Consider the following 21670-nt stretch of genomic DNA (forward strand, 5'->3'; position numbering starts at 1 on the left):
CCAACAGCACGACTCACCCAGTACCACTCCTATCTAGACCCAGTACCACTCCTATCTAGACCCAGTACCACTCCTATCTAGACCCAGTACCACTCCTATCTAGAGACTCAGTACCACTCCTCTCTAGAGACCCAGTACCACTCCTATCTAGAGACCCAGTACCACTCCTATCTAGAGACTCAGTACCACTGCTATCTAGAGACCCAGTACCACTGCTATCTAGAGACCCAGTACCACTCCTATCTAGATACTCAGTACCACTCATATCTAGAGACCCAGTACCACTGCTATCTAGAGACCCAGTACCACTGCTATCTAGACACTCAGTACCACTCATATCTAGAGACCCAGTACCACTGCTATCTAGAGACTCAGTACCACTCATATCTAGAGACCCAGTACCACTGCTATCTAGAGACCCAGTACCACTCCTATCTAGAGACCCAGTACCACTCCTATCTAGAGACTCAGTACCACTCATATCTAGAGACCCAGTACCACTGCTATCTAGAGACCCAGTACCACTCCTATCTAGAGACTCAGTACCACTCATATCTAGAGACCCAGTACCACTGCTATCTAGAGACCCAGTAACACTGCTATCTAGAGACCCAGTACCACTGCTATCTAGACACTCAGTACCACTCATATCTAGAGACCCAGTACCACTGCTATCTAGAGACCCAGTACCACTCCTATCTAGAGACCCAGTACCACTCCTATCTAGAGACTCAGTACCACTCCTATCTAGAGACTTAGTACCACTCCTATCTAGAGACCCAGTACCACTCCTCTCTAGAGACCCAGTACCACTCCTATCTAGAGACCCAATACCACTGCTATCTAGAGACCCAGTACCACTCCTATCTAGAGACTTAGTACCACTCCTATCTAGAGACCCAGTACCACTCCTCTCTAGAGACTTAGTACCACTCCTATCTAGAGACCCAGTACCACTCCTCTCTAGAGACCCAGTACCACTCCTATCTAGAGACCCAGTACCACTGCTATCTAGAGACTTAGGCCCAATCCCAATTCTACCCCTTACCCCTTCCCTTTCCCCTAGCCCTACCCCTTCGCCTTCCCCTTGACCCTTGAAACAGAGTGGCAATGCGTAGGGGTGAAAATATTCCCCTTAGAAATGGGACACCACTACGCCTCCGTTAAACGTCATTATAAGTCGTCGCTAGCGCTTACGTCACAGGAGATGCGCCGATGTTATCACAACTTCCAAGATGCCGTCGACAGCTGCAGTTATCTCAGTCGCGTGGGTTACAGCTATTTTCTTGCATCTTGTGAAGTTCGCAGGAAACAACCGAGACGACGAAAATATGTTGCGGGACTATCGTTAGCAAACTACAGTCATTTTAGCGATTTTTTTACAAACGTTTCTGTGAAGAAACTGACCGTAAATATGAACACAATATTGAATGTAACATTAATCCTTATTTGTCGTTATAATACTTATTAAAGCCACAAATACTTAAATTTATGGGTCTCCTTTGTCGCTTGGGCAGCCAGCCTGGGTTAGCAGTGACACTTCTCATACCCCTTCGTTTGAAGTGTGCTCCCGAAAAATCTTCGTTTGAAGGGCTATCTGGCCCTTCACCCTAGCCCTCCCCCTCCAACCAAAAGAGAATTGGGACAGCCCTACCCCTTCACGTGGACGCGCAAAACGGAGGGGAAGGGGAAAGTGAAGGGGTAAGGGGTAGAATTGGGATTGGCCCTTAGTACCACTCCTATCTAGAGACCCAATACCACTCCTCTCTAGAGACTTAGTACCACTCCTATCTAGAGACCCAGTACCACTCCTATCTAGAGACCCAGTACCACTCCTATCTAGAGACCCAGTACCACTGCTATCTAGAGACCCAGTACCATTCCTATCTAGAGACCCAGTACCACTCCTATCTAGAGACCCAGTACCACTCCTATCTAGAGACCCAGTACCACTGCTATCTAGAGACCCAGTACCATTCCTATCTAGAGACCCAGTACCACTCCTATCTAGAGACCCAGTACCACTCCTATCTAGAGACCCAGTACCACTCCTATCTAGAGACCCAGTACCACTCCTCTGTAGAGACTCAGTACCACTCCTCTCTAGAGACCCAGTACCACTCCTATCTAGAGACCCAGTACCACTCCTATCTAGAGACCCAGTACCACTCCTATCTAGAGACTCAGTACCACTGCTATCTAGAGACCCAGTACCACTCCTATCTAGAGACCCAGTACCACTCCTATCTAGAGACTCAGTACCACTGCTATCTAGAGACCCAGTACCACTCCTATCTAGAGACCCAGTACCATTCCTATCTAGAGACCCAGTACCACTCCTATCTAGAGACCCAGTACCACTCCTATCTAGAGACCCAGTACCACTCCTCTGTAGAGACTCAGTACCACTCCTCTCTAGAGACCCAGTACCACTCCTATCTAGAGACCCAGTACCACTCCTATCTAGAGACTCAGTACCACTGCTATCTAGAGACCCAGTACCACTGCTATCTAGAGACCCAGTACCATTCCTATCTAGAGACCCAGTACCACTCCTCTGTAGAGACCCAGTACCACTCCTATCTAGAGACCCAGTACCACTCCTCTCTAGACCCAGTACCACTGCTATCTAGAGACCCAGTACCATTCCTCTCTAGACCCAGTACCATTCCTATCTAGAGACCCAGTACCACTCCTCTCTAGACCCAGTACCATTCCTATCTAGAGACCCAGTACCACTCCTATCTAGAGACCCAGTACCACTCCTCTCTAGACCCAGTACCACTCCTATCTAGAGACTCAGTACCACTCCTCTCTAGAGACCCAGTACCACTCCTATCTAGAGACCCAGTACCACTCCTATCTAGAGACTCAGTACCACTGCTATCTAGAGACCCAGTACCACTCCTATCTAGATACTCAGTACCACTCATATCTAGAGACCCAGTACCACTGCTATCTAGAGACCCAGTACCACTGCTATCTAGACACTCAGTACCACTCATATCTAGAGACCCAGTACCACTGCTATCTAGAGACTCAGTACCACTCATATCTAGAGACCCAGTACCACTGCTATCTAGAGACCCAGTACCACTCCTATCTAGAGACCCAGTACCACTCCTATCTAGAGACTCAGTACCACTCATATCTAGAGACCCAGTACCACTGCTATCTAGAGACCCAGTACCACTCCTATCTAGAGACTCAGTACCACTCATATCTAGAGACCCAGTAACACTGCTATCTAGAGACCCAGTACCACTGCTATCTAGACACTCAGTACCACTCATATCTAGAGACCCAGTACCACTGCTATCTAGAGACCCAGTACCACTGCTATCTAGAGACTCAGTACCATTCCTATCTAGAGACTCAGTACCACTCATATCTAGAGACCCAGTACCACTGCTATCTAGAGACCCAGTACCACTGCTATCTAGACACTCAGTACCACTCATATCTAGAGACCCAGTACCACTGCTATCTAGAGACCCAGTACCACTGCTATCTAGAGTCCGTAGACAGATCCTGGTACCTAACCATGCAGAGCTCTGGGGAGTAGAGTCCTCGACAGGACAGCTCTCTGAACGAGAGGGGCCCTAAAGACACTATTTGTCAAGGCTCACCTGGAGCCATTCCACTTGACACTGAAGATAAACAAAGCTCTAAAGAGGGAAGTACTCAGCATGGCATTTAAACAATGTAGGTTTGTCAAGGAGGCTCGTCAAGAGCCATATAACTCAAATAGTTTACTGTCAAAGTGGCTCATAAAGCTCTTCAACTGGACTCTAGCAATGAAAATTAGCTCTTAAGGAGCCGAATACTCAAACATAACCCTCCAAAACGAGGGCAGGACTACCAATGCTCAACTAAAATAAAGCTTGTCAAGGAGGCTTAACAGAAAAGCGAAATCGGGTTAAAGGGTTAGAATAGAAATGCTAGTCTACAAGGGTTACAGGTGCTCGCGTTGATTTTCAGTGTGATATACTTCCGACTCTAAACTCTGTGATAAACAGAAACATTGTTTGTTCTTGTTAGCTCACGGTGCAGTAAAGTGTTTTAGAGAGGACCTTTTGTGGCTCTAAAAATGGCTTTGGGCTCTACTAGAACAGGTTTTCCTGCTTGAATGTTGAAATGTTGATTATTCTCCTCATATTCTCCATTGTTGCGGCTCCTCTCTCCCCAGTCTGTCAGTAAGACTCTGTTTACTTCCTGTCTCTGTGAAGTCCCTCCTTCTGAAAAGCACAATGTGCTCTGATTGGTCAGCTGGAGCAGTGTGTTGTGATTGGTTGAGCTCTTCGAGTGTGTTTGAGAAATGTCCTGTCTCTTACCAGAACCACCAGTTTAACACAATACTAACTAACTCAAACTTCCCCTTTATTCTGCGTATGAATTATTCTAATAAGGAATATTGGGACGTGTTCATTCCCGGAAGAAACTCAAGACTACAATGGAGGCATTTGGGGAGTTGTTACGACCCATGGCCTGGGGGTTCAGGGGGGAAACATAAAGGAAAATAGTCATGCAGATTACTTTTACAAGAACTTTCTCAACGTCTTGTTTTTTTTATTGTGAGGTTAGAGGGAAACAAGTTCTCTTAGCAGTTCAAACTATAAATAAGAATGCAAAAGTAACTTCAGGGCTGGCCAGGACAACATAATTAACAGAAAGTCTTTTACTAAACATAAACAGGAGAAAAGTATGTCAAAAATGACTTCAACGTCCATGACTCAGGCAGTTTGTTCTCAAGTTACATATGTGGTCAACCACTAAAAGAATGAAATATGAGGGAGGGGAAAAACATTATCAAGTTCAAGTTCAAAGAGTTTTTTGTCATATGCACAGACAGAAAGCATGTTTCCCTGTACAATGAAATTCTTACTTTGCCGTCCACGTAAAATGTCGTACAATAAATACAATGTCATACAAGAATATGACATTGCTCACTCAAGCTTCACAGATTTCACAATCAAAGCTATGAAAACAATTTTAACAGCATTCAACAAAGTGGGCAACACATGCTCTGCTCTCTCTCTCTCTCTCTCGCTCTCCCTCTGGGGATTTTGCACTTCCATTCCTCTTTTAAAAGATGCCTGTGCTTTGCGTGACAAACCACAGTTAGGGCGAATAACCTATGAGAAACAGACAGTGCTTCTCACACACACACACACGCATGCACCAAGACGGCCTCAGGCGCAACAGAGTTCAGAAACACTGACACTGTTAAAGATAATTACTCCCGCTGGAGGGACTTAGTGCTTTTCAGAGCTTTTTCATGCTCAAACATCAACAATTATAACCTTATACCCTATAACACACTATTATTACCATAATAGGACCTTATTTAATTACATATTGCTGCATTAAATAAGTATAATAAGGATCTGTTGTTATTTGCAGGTTTATCCCAGAGTCTCCGCGATGGCTGCTGTCTCAGGGGAGGGTCGCCAGGGCCGAGGAGATTCTGAGAAAGGCTGCCAAGATGAATGGGGTTAAGGCCCCTGAAGTCATTTTCCCTCTTCATCAGGTGATCTCCACACCCGCCTGATCTCCACACCCGCCTGTGCTCTTACCTGTGTCTCGCTTTCCCCCTTCATTAGTTGATCTCGCCCCTACAGTGTTTTTTACTGCATGCCTCGAATGCACTTATTTACCAGCCTAGTTTGTGAAATATAATCTTTTATGAAGCAACATGTTTATATATTGTAACGAGTTAATTACTCACTGACTGAAAGAGATGTTGGACAGGCACACAAACAACCCTTCAGGATCATTTCTGTCAGATAATGAATATAGGGACTTTACAGTCGGTATGCTTCTGTTCTGGTCAAACTCCTTGCCCATCTGAGTGGAGACAGCAGAAAAAGCAGATGAATAGCTGACTAACTTTGAGATGCAATGTCATAAAGACATGTCTCTGAAGATTAAACCCCAGGCATAAACTCAGGTTAAAGCAAGCATATGCAATCATAGGAAACACACACTTAACTGGACAATGGCAGCATTTAAATCCATGGACTTACTAATATGACAACAGTATTTACTGTAACCCTCATTATAATTGCATCTACCATAATTAAAAAAAGAGTTATTCCACAACTCTTAGAAACAAGCATTCAATCATTCCACAGAACAAGTCCAAAGTTCATAATCCAGAGTTCACATGCACAAGTCATTTTAAACATTAATCTAGTTCAGGTGTATGATTAGCGAGGAGAATTACATGCCAATAAATGACACAATCTCTTATGATTCTTGCAGAACATTAAAAGTGCTGTTTACACATTTAACTCCATGAAAACATAGACGTGCAGAAAATGGAAAACAACAACATTGTATTTCTGAACACGATTCATTAGAAGTCGCAATGAGGCGGTAGTAGCGACAGATCTCTTTTTCAAATTGTGCTTTGGCATTTAAAATGTCTTTATGTGAATGTGGAATCAAATTGTCATTGTCTTGCCCAGTCCACGCTATTTCTAGAGTCACGTGAAGAAAGACAAAACAAAACAGTGTGTTATCATATAAACAGCTCATAGAGCTCTGCTTTCTCATCAGTCTGATAGTTACATTTAGAGCTACAACACCAATGCCACTCATCTCTAAAAAGGACAAAAATTTGGCAATTCGTTACTTAAGGCTTATTTCACTGAAAAAAGGAGGCGTTTAATTTGCAGTGTGACTCACAAACTCATATGTCAGTTCAAGGTAACACTAATCATAAGCAGACTAACGCTAGTTTAAATAACATTTAGTTCAAATGGATTTTATTACTTAATGACCTCAATTTAACCAGGAATAAAGTGAACTTTGACTCTACTGAAGCAATGCAATATCATAAATAAATTGTTTGTCATTGCTCCAGGACAGGGTCGTGTTGCAAATTTTGACCATTTTAAAGTCAGGCGATTCAATGGTAAAAAAAAAAATGTAATACAATGTATTTGTCTGAAATCACTGTCTTTCTTACAACCGAAACATATCTCAGAGAGCTAAAAGATGAGCTTCAAGCTAAGCAGAATATTTATTCAGTCAAATCACACAAATACATTTTCAATGAACAAAGACTTTCTTCATTCACCCTGGTCTTCCTCAAAATCGCATAATATGCCCACCTGACGTGCATAAATGTTTATTAAAGGAGTAGTTCACTTTTGAAACAACTTTTGTTGATAATTTACTCGCCCCCATGTCATCCAAGATGTCCACGTCTTTCTTTCTTCAGTCGAAAAGAAATTAAGGTTTTTGATGAAAACATTCCAGGATTTTCTCCATATAATGGACTTCAATGGGAACCACTGAAACGAATGAACCTTTTCAATTGACCAAGTCAATTTGTTTGTTTCGTTTGTTGAATGAACCAAATGACTCTGAAAAAGATTAATTCATTTTGATGAACGAGTTCGAACAGGAGAGTCACGAACGTGCATCACAGAACAGAGCAAGGCGAGCATTTGAGCTTATAAAACTTAAACTTTGTTATTTATTTATTAAATGAGCGATCGTTTCGCATGATAAGACCCTTATTCATCGTCTGGTGTCGTTTAAAGCCCTTTAAAGCTGCACTGAAACTCTCATTTGGACCTTGAACCGTTTGGTCCCCATTGAAGTCCATTATATGGAGAAAATCCTGGAATGTTTTCATCAAAAACCTTAATTTCTTTTCGACTGAAGAAAGAAAGGCATGGACATCTTGGATGACATGGGGGCGAGTAAATTATCAGCAAAAGTTTTTTCAAAAGTCAACTGAAGACATCTGACTCCCTAAATTCCCAGCCTAACTGACCTTGACTGCAGAAAAAGCCATTATTCAGAGGTTGCTTCTCACAGCATTTGTAGATTAACTTCCAACATCAGAGAGAGAGAGAAATGAAAAGGCAGGAGATCTGACAGGAAGAGTGGGCCAGAGTTACCCGAGGCCTTACATTCCTCTGACTCAAATAACTTATAGCATCTCCATGCTTATCAATCAACATCAAGCCCTTACATGTACAGCATGAAAAAAGCCAGAGGGGTGTATGTAAACAAGCAAAACTTCTGTTCTGGCCAGTCACGTCAGTCAGTCATTCGCATCACAGGTACGAATATATGGACGAATATATATTACATATCTACTATACATTTACGTTTGTTCTGTTCTGTTTACCCTATCGCTGCTCTTATCCACGCCAGAACAGAACCACACCGCTAATCTTTGATAATAGTGGTCCTGACACAATTTCATTCAGATATAGTACCTCCCACACACATACAGATCTACATTTTGAGGTAATCATTGTAACACAGCTTGTTTTATTAAGTTAGGAGTTATAAATACTATTAAAGTGTGAGAATTAAACTGCGCAAGTCAATGAATAAACCATTAACGCGACCACAAGTTAGTGACGGTACATAATTAAAGGATTAGTTGACTTTTGAAAAAACTTTTGCTGATAATTTACTCACCCCCGTGTCATCCAAGATGTCCATGTCTTTCTTTCCTCAGTCGAAAAGAAATTAAGGTTTTTGATGAAAACATTCCAGGATTTTTCTCCATATAATGGACTTCAATGGGGTCCAAACAGTTCAAGGTCCAAAAGACCGTTTCAGTGCAAACTGTTCAAATGTCTTTAAACGATACCAGACGATGAATAAGGGTCTTATCATGCGAAACGATCGGTTATTTCAAAACTTAGTCCAAAAATGTAACTTTTCTAAGGACAAATGCTAGCCTTGCTGTATTCTGTGAGGCGCGTTTGTAACGTCACGTAATACGTAATTACGTTCAAAAGGTCACGGGCGACTTAGCCGGAAGTACAGAATCAGTGTTTACAAGTTGAACGTGCAAACCAACTCAAACGCCGTTTACAAAAAAAGTAATTAAAAGGTAAAACAATGATGTCGGACGATTTTGATTCTGTACTTCCGGCTACGTCGCCCGTGACCTTTTGAACGTAATTACGTATTACGTGACGTTACAAACGCGCCTCACAGAATAGAGCAAGGCTAGCATTTGTCCTTAGAAAAGTTACATTTTTGGACTAAGTTTTGAAATAAGCGATCGTTTCGCATGATAAGACCCTTATTCATCGTCTGATGTCGTTTAAAGACATTTGAAGCTGCATCTGAAACTGTTATTAACTGTCTTTTGGACCTTGAACCGTTTGGTTCCCATTGAAGTCCATGACATCTTGGATGACATGGGGGTGAGTAAATTATCAGGAAAAGTTTTTTCAAAAGTCAACTAATCCTTTAATGCTATACATTTGGAGATTCTATTAGTCTTAAAGGGATAGTTCACTTTGAAATTAATTTTTGATATGTTTTATCTTACCTCAAGGGCATCCAAGATGTAGGTGTCTTTGTTTCCACAGTATTTTCGATTTTGATATTTTTAGGTCAAACCGTTCTTGTCTGTCAGTCATATAATGGAGGTCTATGGTCACCACCTCAAAGAGCAGCACAGAGAAGACCAAATTAAACATGATTTAATGACTTGTAAATGTAAGTACACATTGACGGCCTAAGACACTTGTGTGAGAAAACCAACAGTATTTGTATCGTTTTACCTCTTGTAACCACAGCCAGAAAGCGCCCACGACCTCAGATCACTTGGACGTGGCTGTGGTTACAAGAGGTAAAAACGATATAAATACTGTTGGTTTTCTCACACAAACCGCTCGTTTCGTGTCTTAGGCCATACGAGTCATTAAATCATGTTGGACTTCTCTGTGTTGCTCTGACAAAAACGGTTTGACCAAAAAATATCAAAATTGAAAATACTGTGGACACCTACATCTTGGATGCCCTTGAGGTAAGATAAAATATACCAAAAATTTATTTCAAAGTGAACAATCCCTTTAAGCCCTATTAAACTTATCACACACAATAAAATGACTGCGATAGATGTGGAAAATCCGTTCATGCGTACCTGTTCACTTCTTGCGTTTTCTCTGATCGGATAGCTATCCAATCGTGAAAGATGATGAAACTGGACAAAATGCATGATTTTACACATTCAGATTTAGTTCTGAAATATTTAATATTCCGCACTATTTCTATGTTAGCCGTTGTGAATATTTAAAATATGCTTATATATATATAGGGGTACAGTGATTAACTCAGTAAAAAATGTCTCTTTATGATAAGAAGGTTGCTGGCCCCCAGTCTATGATGTGATTATGAGTCCTTCATATTGTTTTAGCTGTGGATCTCAGATGGTCTTTTGCTTACAATGTATGCAGTGTTTTGACAGTGTTGTGTAACATGACATGTTTATTGTTTCACGTGTTCCCTTAGTCAAAGGGTAGTGCTGGAAGTTTGAAGACCTACAGTCTCTGTGACCTGCTGAAGTCCTCCAACATCCGCTGCATTTCTGTCCTGCTGTCCCTGGTCTGGTAAGAGCGCTTACATGTACTCAAGATAGACATGGGCTGCACATACGTTCTTACTAGTGGGAAAAAAACAGTATGTGACAGGATTAGTATGTCCGTTCTCACTGTACTCATAAAACGCTTGGCAAAAATGTCCGGATGACTTACTTCTTCCGGCGAGATCTTAAGTGTGCATACAATGAATACTTTACTATCCCTTAAGGACACGGTAGATGATTTATGAATGGCCGTGAAGAGCTGCAAGGTCACATGATAATGACAACATGGCGGATGTAGTACGTCCAGATTACATGCGTACTATATAGAACATACTGTTTAGCAGGCGCAAAGTAAGTGCTTGTTAAAATAGAAACTCAAGAAAATATGTGATTTTGGAGGCAGCCATTATCTGGTTCAAGATGTGGATTATTGCATGTATAAGTACTGTGTTACATCTTCCAGATTTGTGTGTAGTTATTCAGTCTGTATGTCCATAGCTGTTTTTACATATAGCCATTATGCCATAACAAGCAGTAACATAAACTGGGCTCCAGACGTCAGAGACCGCTAGTAAAAATGGTTCTCTGGTGCCTTTTTAAAGGGTACATATCATGCTTTTAAATCATTCATTTTTACTTATAAATCATACCGTTGTGGTCTATATAAAACATAACTGCAATGCTTGGGTCTAAATTCCTCATTATTTTAGCTCCACGAGCCCCTTTTCTGATGTGCGTCTGTGAGCGACCCGTTTCAAAGCGGACCCTTTAAATAAAAAGGAGATGCGTCACACCCCGCCCGCTCTCCAGGTCGATGAGTTCACGGTCGGTTCAACTCCCCACGTTTGGGCATTATTGTAGTTTGATTAGAGATATACGATTATATACTATAGCTTCAAAGAACATTTTTAGTCACACGTTAACAAAATGTCAACAACAGAAGACTTGTCCATCAAGCCTTATATATTCGAGCCAGAGCAAGCGAGTCGATAAAGACGACGACGAACCTGCAGAACAACCTTCATATGGATGCAGGGGTATGTAATGTTAAGTTAACTATGTCGTGTTATTAGTTAAAGTCGACTATTTCTCTTGTTAAAACAAGCACACTGGCAAGATAAATGACTACGGTCTGATCTTACCACTAAAAAACTGTATTAATAATAATATAATAACTTACGTGTAGAAAAGCATCAGAAAACAGCAGCTAAATCATAGAAGGAATTTACCCCTCATTCAGACGAAGTCGATCGGCAAACCCTTCTTTATACTGGCGGAGGTTGTTGAAGTGGGGATTCTTGAAGTGCTTCAGGTCACTAACGTACATCCAAGAACCGAACATTTTGACTTGCCCTCTCGTAACTTCTGCATCATTGAGCTCGGACTACAAAATCGGAGCGAGAAATAATAATGGCGGATTGCTGGAAGTGTTGGACCGGTAGTCGAGGTCCTTATTCGTCAGTTCCGCTGCAAATACTGTGACGTGATTGTTCAAAAAACGTCATAGAGAACAGAAAAATCTGAACAGGTTGAAAAATATGACCAAAACAGTATATAAAAATATATTATAGAATATAAAGATAGAACGAAGCACCTGAAGAGAATAATTTCATCTTTTCTGTACTTATAAACACTCCAAATATACAACAAAATGCATTTAAGGGCTAAAAAAGTGGATTTTGCATGATATGTCCCCTTTAATTTTGCTGTAAAATGTGCCTTTACCACCCTCCCAGCAAACAAATTTAGGTTCTGGGAACGTTAGTTTTTGGTTCCCAGAACATTCCTAGAACTTTCCCTTAAGCTTAAGGGAACATTCTCCTTACGTTATAAAAATGGAACCTAAAAATAACCTACATGGTACGTTCCTATAAAAAATAACCTCATGGGACCATTCGGGAACGTTAGGGGAATGTTCTGTGTTTGCTGCTCTTAGAAAAAAAAATTGTGTGAAGTTTTATAGAGAACCCAAGGGATCTTGACTGAATTTTAAAGAATGCTTGTCAAGTCAAACTGGAATATCCTGGTTAATTCATTTATTGGAGTGTCCGAATGGTCGGAGAGCAGAACGAGTAATATGAACCACTGGGAAAGACGTTTAGATTAATTCATCCCGAGCTCTTTGAGGAGGTAGATATATTGGCCCACATGTCTAAAACACACTTTGCGATCAATGGTCAAAGGTCAATGAGAATGGCAGCTGTGAAATACGGAGAGGTAACAGACAGTCCAGAACCACAAGCCCGATTTCTGAGTCAAGTGATGCAATCAGTAGCCAAACATTTTGGGAATGGTGGAGCATGTGAGCCGAAGCGGAAAGTGCCGACCCGATGGGAAAGAAATGACTCTTGCTGAGGAGGGAGAACTCAAAACAGTAAGACATGTACACGCTTACATCACGAATGACAACCACAGTAAACAGCCGCACCGACACGCTAAATATCGTTGGTTAGAAGACCCAGCTTCCTAGGATGCATAAGGATGCAGATTATGGGCTGTTGGTTTGCGGTGGCAGAGTGCAGGTCTTTAAAGAAGATCAAGTTGTTATCCCGATCCCGACCCTACAGGGTGTGGGTGTCCAGACTGCTAATCCGAGAATGGGATTGACAGAAACTCTGCTTAGGATTAGAAAAGCCTAGGTCGTTACAGGCAGGAGAATAGCCCAAAAGGATTGTCGGAAGTTGTGTTTAGTGTAGAAAAAGACATGTCAGCAAATAATGGTTGATTTGCCACCAGAGAGATCGCAGCCTGCTGCACCTTTTGACTTTACAATAGTAGGGCCAGATTTACAAACAGCTTCATCAACGCAAACCCTCTTCTGCCGATAAAAAGCTGCTGTCGGGATTTACTAACGGCATGCAGTGCAAAATTAGCGCCGAAGAGGCGTGGACTGAGTTATTTTTGCTGCTGACCTTATAGAGCATCACAGTCCCGCCCACAGTCCGAGAGAGAAATTTCCCATTAATTTCTCCCATTGACATTTTGTAAAATCCATATCTAAAGAGTATTAGAGCATGTCTGAGGATAATCAGCTACGGCTGAACTCATAGGCATACAATACATCATTTCGAGTGAAAAAACTAAGAGAAAATCCAAAAAAAGTCGAGGGTACAAGCCTGTGTACATATTTTCATTTCCGAGCAAAAGAACTACTCCTCCCATAAACCACCGCGCCTCACTAAAGTCGACTGAAAGCCACCGTGAAAGAGCCTTTTGAGTGACTTCCAAATCTGACGACGGCCGCGTGAACTTTTTCCTCCAGTGAATTTTATATAGTGGGAAACTCCTTTTCCTCCATTTACTGAAGCTTATGCACATGCTAAAACATTGAGTATCTGGCTCGCTCATTGGCTAAGCTGTGGCTGCTGTACATCCAATGGCGCGGGGTCGTCTCTGAGGTGCGACCAATGAACTTAGCCCTACGTCATTACACGATCTTCAGTCATCAAGCGCCTTCGTGGGGTTTCAGACACGTGACCCGACTTCCACCAATCAGATGCATCACTGTGGGATTGTGGGATTGTTCAGGATTGTGGGTAATGAAGTACTTATCCAATACATCGCGAATAAAAGGGATTTATCGGAAAACAAGGTTAGTGCCCCATGATCTTTTGCTGTTTATCAATCGCTTAGTACAGCCGTAGCTGGTTTTAAGTCTACCATGCATGGTTACGTTTTTATGGCTTATATCCCGAATGTCAATGGAGAAATTGTATTGAATTTTTACTTCCGGCACCGGCTGTGGGCGGGACTGTGATGCTCTATTGCATGTACGTTTGAAGGAGTTTCCCTTTCAGGCCACGTCCACACAAAGCCGGTGCGTTCCCTAACTGATTTTTTTTTTCCTCGTTCCAAAAAAAAAAAATCCATAAACACGGCGTCGTCTCAAGAAATATCTGCGTACACGCGAAACCACTGAAACCGACTGAAAACGGTGTAGTATATATGCCAGACCAGTATGGGGCGCTGTAATTCTGCCACAGAGATACACTATACACGGAGAAGAAGACTTTGAGCATGCGCATAACCTTGCGCGCTGCATACGAACCAAGAAGACGAAGACGAAGATGATGTGATGACATCATTGTTTCACAAAATATACGGATTGGCTGGACACACGAAGGGTGCCGTTTTCAGATTTATCCACTTTGGGACCCGGTTTCAAAAAATAGCGGTTTCACTCTCCCAAAACGCTGGATCCGTGTGGACGAAAAAAAAATTTGTACGTATACAGCGAAACGCGCCTTCGTGTGGACGGGCCCTCAGACGCAAAATTTATGGGAGGAGAGTATTTAAAAAAAATCACGCAACGCTATTTACTAATCTTTGCACTAGTGAATTTATTTGTATTTGCGCCATTATTTAACACCCAAAAAAGCACGTCTTAATTAATTTTGCGACATGGCTGCATTGCCACTCGTATTAATTTCTTTAGAATGCCAGAGGAAGACGTTATCCGTACATATCGTTTCCTTAGCCATGTTTTTTTTTTTTCTGCAGGAAATGAAAGACGACTTGTAACCCTCAACTACAAGTAGTCATGCAATACCAAAACTTCTTACAACCCTTCATTTTTGCCCTCTGCCTTTTTCCAACGTACTGTGGCTTCTTTAGCTGGGATTTCACAGTCTGCGTTATCTGTGGTCCCAATGCTAATTTGCATTGCTCTTGGTAGATAGTGTTGGTCGTTATGTAAATGATTGGACTCTGTCTGTGTTCTTAAATTTGCGCGTCAGCAGTAGGTAAAGTGCAAAACCTGTCACTCTCATCCGTGCATTTGTAGAATAGCTTGGTAAATCTGGCCCTAGATATCTTTGAACCCTACTATGTGAAAGAGGAAGATCAAGAAAAGAATATCACTGAAGGTCTGGGGTGTTGTGTTTTGCTGTATGTCGTCGAGTAGAGCAACTCATGCACAACTGGCTTGCACCCAATCAACCGAAAGCTTTTTAATGGCAATTAAAAGATTTGCTGCGGCCAGGGGCTCTCCCAGGAAGATCTATTCAGATCTATATACCAATTAAATTGGAGCAAAACTGGTTTAAATGGAACTGTGTAAATTCGTTGAGCAAGTCTGGTCTAAAGGAAAATGCTGCAAAAAATGGAATTGAGTGGATTTGGAAAAGCCATCCAGCCAATTCTCCACATAGGAATGAAGATGCAGTGAGTGAAATCCAAACAGACCTTGAAATTGCAGCCAATCTCGCTAACGAATACCCAGGAAGATTATATCCAGTCGAGGACACCCAGTGCACTATTGTCAGGGCAAGCGTCCCAAAGAGGTGATCTAAAGACATTGTTTGTACCCACTCAAATGTCTCCAAGCAATGCTGGATAAAGTCTGGAGCCAGAGCTCGCAGGTCCTAACATGCTCTTAAGAAGAAAGTGGCGTTGCATTCACAGGAACGTTGTCTGGAGAGCAGATCAAAATGCACTCGGGGTGATTTAGCAGAGTAATTAGTGCTAATCCAGACAGCAAAGTAATGGTAAGAGTCGTCAATGTCTGAACCTTCCTATCACAAAGCCCTTGAAAGCGAGGACAAACTATCCCTTGGGACCCAAGGAGAACAACCCAAGTACTTCACACCGACGTCAGGTGACGGGTTTGTTTCTCATCTGGGTAGTTCTCGGTGATAAGCAATGAGATCGCCGAGTGTACCTCAGGAAGGTCAAACTGGAATAGCCTGCTAATTACCTAACGCATTAATATTTTATTTTAGTGAATAAATGATGCTTACCGATATTAAGATGTTGGCGGTGACCTAGTCAATCACGGAGCATGTTGCACATAATATAAAAACTGCTCATAATGTAATAAGTATTACATTATTATTGTGATAAAATGTTCATAATGTATTACTTTTCTTAAAACGTAATAAAATCTTAAGTCCACTAACAATTTTTACATTATGAGAAATGTATTACATTATAAACTCACCAAAAACATGTCATATTTTCAAAATTGTGATATCTTTTAGAACATAAAAATGTTGCATTACAGTACATTAAAAACTTTATATCCAGTCTGCATAATGTTACAGATTTAAATATTCATGCAATTATTATAATATCATTATTATTGTTGTTGTTGTTATTAATAAACAAAGCATTGATATTCCTTTACAGTACATCTTAAAAATCTAAATCAGTTTTACAAAATCCACCAGATTACTGATACTACGAATACTGCTAGACTACCTGACTACTAGAAGTTCAGCTTTTATATTTCTTTCTTTTTTACATCACAAAAACAAAACGTTTCAGCTGGGATGTGTTTGTTAGAGTTGTTCGATTGTTAGTTGTACTATATTTTTGATCGTGCTCTCTGGTGGACAATCAGGCTTTGTTTTGCTGTAACTTACATTAAAGTAAAGAAATGTTTGCTTAACTTCTGCTCTGTGCTGCCGTTGGCTGAAGCAGATAACATGTTTTATCACACACACACACACACACACACACACTATTTTTCTCTCACACACACACACATACACACACACTGTGGGGTTTTCTTCAACACACAGTATTAACACTATTTGTCATTTAACAGTATGTATACAAGAAGTAGTAGTGATGATAATAATAATAATAATAATACTATTCTGATGGATTTTGTTGGCAGGTTAAGAATGGATTTAGATTTTAAAAATGTAATGTAAAGAAATACAAATGCTTTATGTTTACGTAATAAAAATATTATAATAATAATTGCATGAATTGTTAAATCTGTTGCATTTCGCATGTGGTTAAAGACTGGATTTAGATTTTTAAAAATGTACTGTAAGGGAATACTAATGTTTTTTATGTTTTAAAAGCTATTACAATAATGAAAATGTGTTTGGTGAGTTTGCATCCTGATAAAGTTCCCTCTGCCTTTTAGGATTAAAATATCCAATTTCATCACATAACCTTTAACACACCTAGAGATCAACACCGGGAACTTTCCATAAGATCATCTTTCAATGCTAATCAAACCAGCTATTGGGCTAACTGAAGTAAAACCATGCCAATCTCTAGGTGTGCTGAAGGGTGTGTGTGATGATGTGAAATATTTTAATCCCAAAGGCCGAGGGAACTTTATCAGGATCATAGTGTCCTGGATCATTGAAATAATTGGCCTTTAAAAATATAAATCTGTCTGACTCTATTGGAGTTTAACACAGAGGTGTCCTGACGTATGCACCCTGTATTTTAAGGAAGAACATTTATTTATTTACAATACATTATTCATATACAAAGAAAATTTGTGTCCTTAAAGGTTGGATTTTTCCTAATTTTTCTAATTAAGGCATTAAGATCAATTTCCAAAAGATGATTTTTTATTCCTCTATTTAGGCAACTTTAGCATGGGTGTTCAAACTGATTCACATCACTGTATTTGCTCGTTTGATTAGAAATACGGAAAAACTTAAATCATAGCATGCTCTTGTTAAAGGGTAACTAAACCCCTGGTCAGAGCCGGACTCCACCCACTGGCAATATTAGAAAATACAGACCCCAGCGGAGATAGAGGGGACGAAATAGATGCTAAAACACTCCTGATCGTTTCCAATACTCACAATTCCAACTCCTGAGTGACTCGCTGCAGTGGTTTAACGACACAAGATGGTTTTTATACTGCCAAGGGCGTAGCTCGCGTGGTGAGCTGAAACCTGCGTGCGGAACATCCAATAGGAAAATTCAACTGCAGTAGCCACCGTTCAACCTGAAGAGGGCAGCACTAAGACGCTTTTACACCATAGATTGTAGAAATAAAACACTTTATAAACAAATGTCAAAAAAGTTACTCGAATCAATGACTGGAATTAAAGGAGTAGTTCACTTTTGAAAAAACTTTTGCTGATAATTTACTCGCCCCCGTGTCATCCAAGATGTCCATGTCTTTCTTTCTTCAGTCGAAAAGAAATTAAGGTTTTTGATGAAAACATTCCAGGATTTTCTTCATATAATGGGCTTCAATGGGGTCCAAACGGTTCAAGGTCCAAAAGACAGTTTCAGTGCAAACTGTTCAAATGTCTTTAAACGACACCAGACGATGAATAAGGGTCTTATCATGTGAAACGATCGATTATTTCAAAACTTATTCCAAAAATGTAACTTTTCTAAGGACAAATGCTAGCCTTGCTCTATTCTGTGAGGCGCGTTTGTAACGTCACGTAATACGTAATTACGTTCAAAAGGTCACGGGCGACGTAACCGGAAGTACAGAGTCAGTGTTTACAAGTTGAACGCACAGGTTGAACGTGAAAACTCAAACACCGTTTACAAAAAAGGAATTAAAAGGTAAAACAACGATGTCAGGCGATTTTGATTCTGTACTTCCGGTTACGTCGCCCGTGACCTTTTGAGCGTAATTACGTATTACGTGACGTTACAAACGCGCCTCACAGAATAGAGCAAGGCTAGCATTTGTCCTTAGAAAAGTTACATTTTTGGAATAAGTTTTGAAATAAGTGATCGTTTCGCATGATAAGACCCTTATTCATCGTCTGCTGTCGTTTAAAGACATTTGAAGCTGCATCTGAAACTGTCTTTTGGACCTTGAACCGTTTGGACCCCATTGAAGTCCATTATATGGAGAAAATCCTGGAATGTTTTCATCAAAAACCTAAATTTCTTTTCGACCGAAGAAAGAAAGGCATGGACATCTTGGATGACACGGGGGCGAGTAAATTATCAGCAAACGTTTTTTCAAAAGTGAACTAATCCTTTAATAAAGATCCATTCTTACAGATCATTAACTAAAAAAAGTTGGTTAAGTGTTTAGTTACTCTTTAAAAGAACGTTATTACTGGGTTCAAACTAATTAAATCCCAGATTTTTAAGTGGTCCCAATGTGTTTTGTATTTAAAGATGTAAAGGTCTTTTTGTGGTAAGACTGACTTTTGTATGATCAGCATTTTGTTGGTTATGAGTAGGTTTTTAGTCATGTGGGAATCAAATACCTTTAAAAAAAACACCATTTATATAATTGAAGTTCACAACGCAATTTCGGGAGGAGTGGACCCATCTAATCTTTCAATTAAGCGGCAGAGCATCCGCTCACCTCGCTCCGGCGTCCCTCCTCCTCCCCAGCTCCACCTGCACACTTTAGGCATCCTCACCTGAGCATCAGTAGTCCCATCTAAGATCTGCTTCCTCGAGCCCCTCCGCTGCGGACAGCAAGCCAAATACGCTATATGGGCGAAGAAACTCGTAAAACAGTGTTACCTCATGTGTATGGACCTGCCGCTCACTCGCTCACTCTCTCCTGTTAGGTTTGCCGTTTCGATTGGATACTGTGCCTTGTCTCTGAACACGTCCAGTCTCCATGGAAACATCTTCGTGAACTGCTTCCTGTCGGCGGTGGTGGAGGTGCCGGCGCTCTTCATGGCCTGGCTGATGCTCCGCCGCTTGCCACGCCGCATCTGCCTGTCCTCCACCCTGTCCCTCGGAGGACTGCTCCTCCTCTTCATACACCTCATACCACAACGTGAGAAACTTACCTGTAATCTGGTATGCAAGATACTCATTAAAAGATCAGTTTCAGCAGAAATGTTGAATTGTTCACTTTTGATTGTGTTTAACCCTTTGTTTTCCTAGTCAAAAATGGCTTATAAATCTAGTTATGCTATATTAGCACCAAATATTACATCTTTATGTCAGCTTGTTTCAGTTTGGACAGGTTTGGTGTGTCTTTTTGGAACCGATTTATCTGACGAAAAAGTGTGTGCGCCTGAAAATTTCCCCAGAAGGATGACATATCTGAAATCCTTGTCCTAGTGGGGGCATTTTTTGGTCCCCCTGATGAAAACAGCTTATAACTGTCAGTAACACTATCCACACCACACAATCTCCAAACCCTGAGACGAATGGAGCTCAAGATCAGCCTGACATTACGCCAGACGTTATCTCTAAGGGAAACACTAGTTTTCTCGCCTCGTGACCTCATGTCACTCTTGACCTAAGGGAGTTGTCTACTTATCAGGGTGGAGATAGCTTCACCCTTAATGTTGGCTCATGAAGGGCTGTCCGCTTGTAAACTCAACCTGTTGGGAGGCAGACACGCTTCATGAAACATAAGGAAACTGCCCACTTAGAAATACACCACTAGGGGGACGCCATGCCTTAAAGGGTTAGTTCACCCAAAAATGAAAATTAAGTCATTAATTACTCACCCCCATGCTGTTCCAACCCCGTAAGACCTTCGTTCATCTTCGCAACACAAATAAAGATATTTTTGATTGAATCTGAGAGCTGGATCAGTCCTCCATAGACTGCCTAAGGGACTGGCTCTTGACGGCCCATAAAGTCATTAAAGAAAAGGTTTAAATATTCCATGTGCCTACAACGGCTCAATTATAAGTTTATCAAGCGACGAGACTACTTTTTGTGCGAAAAAAAACATAAATAACGACTTTATTCCACTATTCCATTACTTCCTTATGGGCGCATGCGCGAGAACTGAGACGAGGACGTTCTCATTCGTCTACTTCTTGTTACCGGCTGCTCACCGCTTAGGAGTTTTACCGCCACCTACCGTATAAGATGATGATCCATATATAAGGCGCTCCGGATTATAAGGAACACTGTCGTTTTTTGAGAAGATTAAAGGCTTTTAAGTGCACCTTATAGTGCGTAAAATACGCTAATTGAAAAGCGTATGTACAGCGCGCATCTTCCTCTGCTTGTAAACAGAAAGTTTTGCGCTTCCAGCTATATCAGCACATCATCTTATACGGTAGGTGGCGGTAAAACTCCTAAGCGGTGAGCAGCCGGTAACAAGAAGTAGACGAATGAGAACGTCCTCGTCTCAGTTCTCGCGCATGCGCCCATAAGGAAGTAATGGAATAGTGGAATAAAGTCGTTATTTATGTTTTTTTTCGCACAAAAAGTAGTCTCGTCGCTTGATAAACTTATAATTGAGTCGCTGTAGGCACATGGAATATTTAAACCTTTTCTTTAATGACTTTATGGGCCGTCAAGAGCCAGTCCCTTAGGCAGTCTATCTAGGACTGATCCTCTCAGATTCAATCAAAAATATCTTTATTTGTGTTCCGAAGATGAACGAAGGTCTTACGGGGTTGGAACAGCATGGGGGTGAGTAATTAATGACTTAATTTTCATTTTTGGGTGAACTAACCCTTTAAATACATGTAGGGTGATCCGGTTCAACCCCTAAACTCCACTCAAACCCTAAAATGCTCCACCCCATCTGACCCAGAGTCAGCATCCCGCAACCTCGAAGCTCAAGGCAATAACCAGTCGTCCCCGGGGCCCAGAGATGGGTTCTTCAGCACAGCACAGACTGTGATCCCCAACTTAGACTAGGCTACAAAC

At 41.2% G+C, this 21670-nt stretch overlaps 1 protein-coding gene across 1 annotated transcript in view; it reads left to right on the forward strand.

Annotated features, from left to right (window-relative positions):
- slc22a21 (solute carrier family 22 member 21) overlaps positions 1-21670 on the forward strand; it is a 28889-nt gene that overhangs the window by 5249 nt on the left and 1970 nt on the right. The window contains exons 5-7 of the mRNA XM_039663522.2: positions 5404-5530; positions 10282-10379; positions 19609-19823. Coding sequence (XP_039519456.2) covers positions 5404-5530; positions 10282-10379; positions 19609-19823 — 440 coding nt within the window. The remainder of the gene's footprint in view (positions 1-5403; positions 5531-10281; positions 10380-19608; positions 19824-21670) is intronic.

The sequence above is a fragment of the Pimephales promelas genome, chromosome 19 (genome assembly GCF_988280905.1).
Source record: "Pimephales promelas chromosome 19, fPimPro1.hap1.1, whole genome shotgun sequence".
NCBI lineage: Eukaryota > Metazoa > Chordata > Actinopteri > Cypriniformes > Leuciscidae > Pimephales > Pimephales promelas.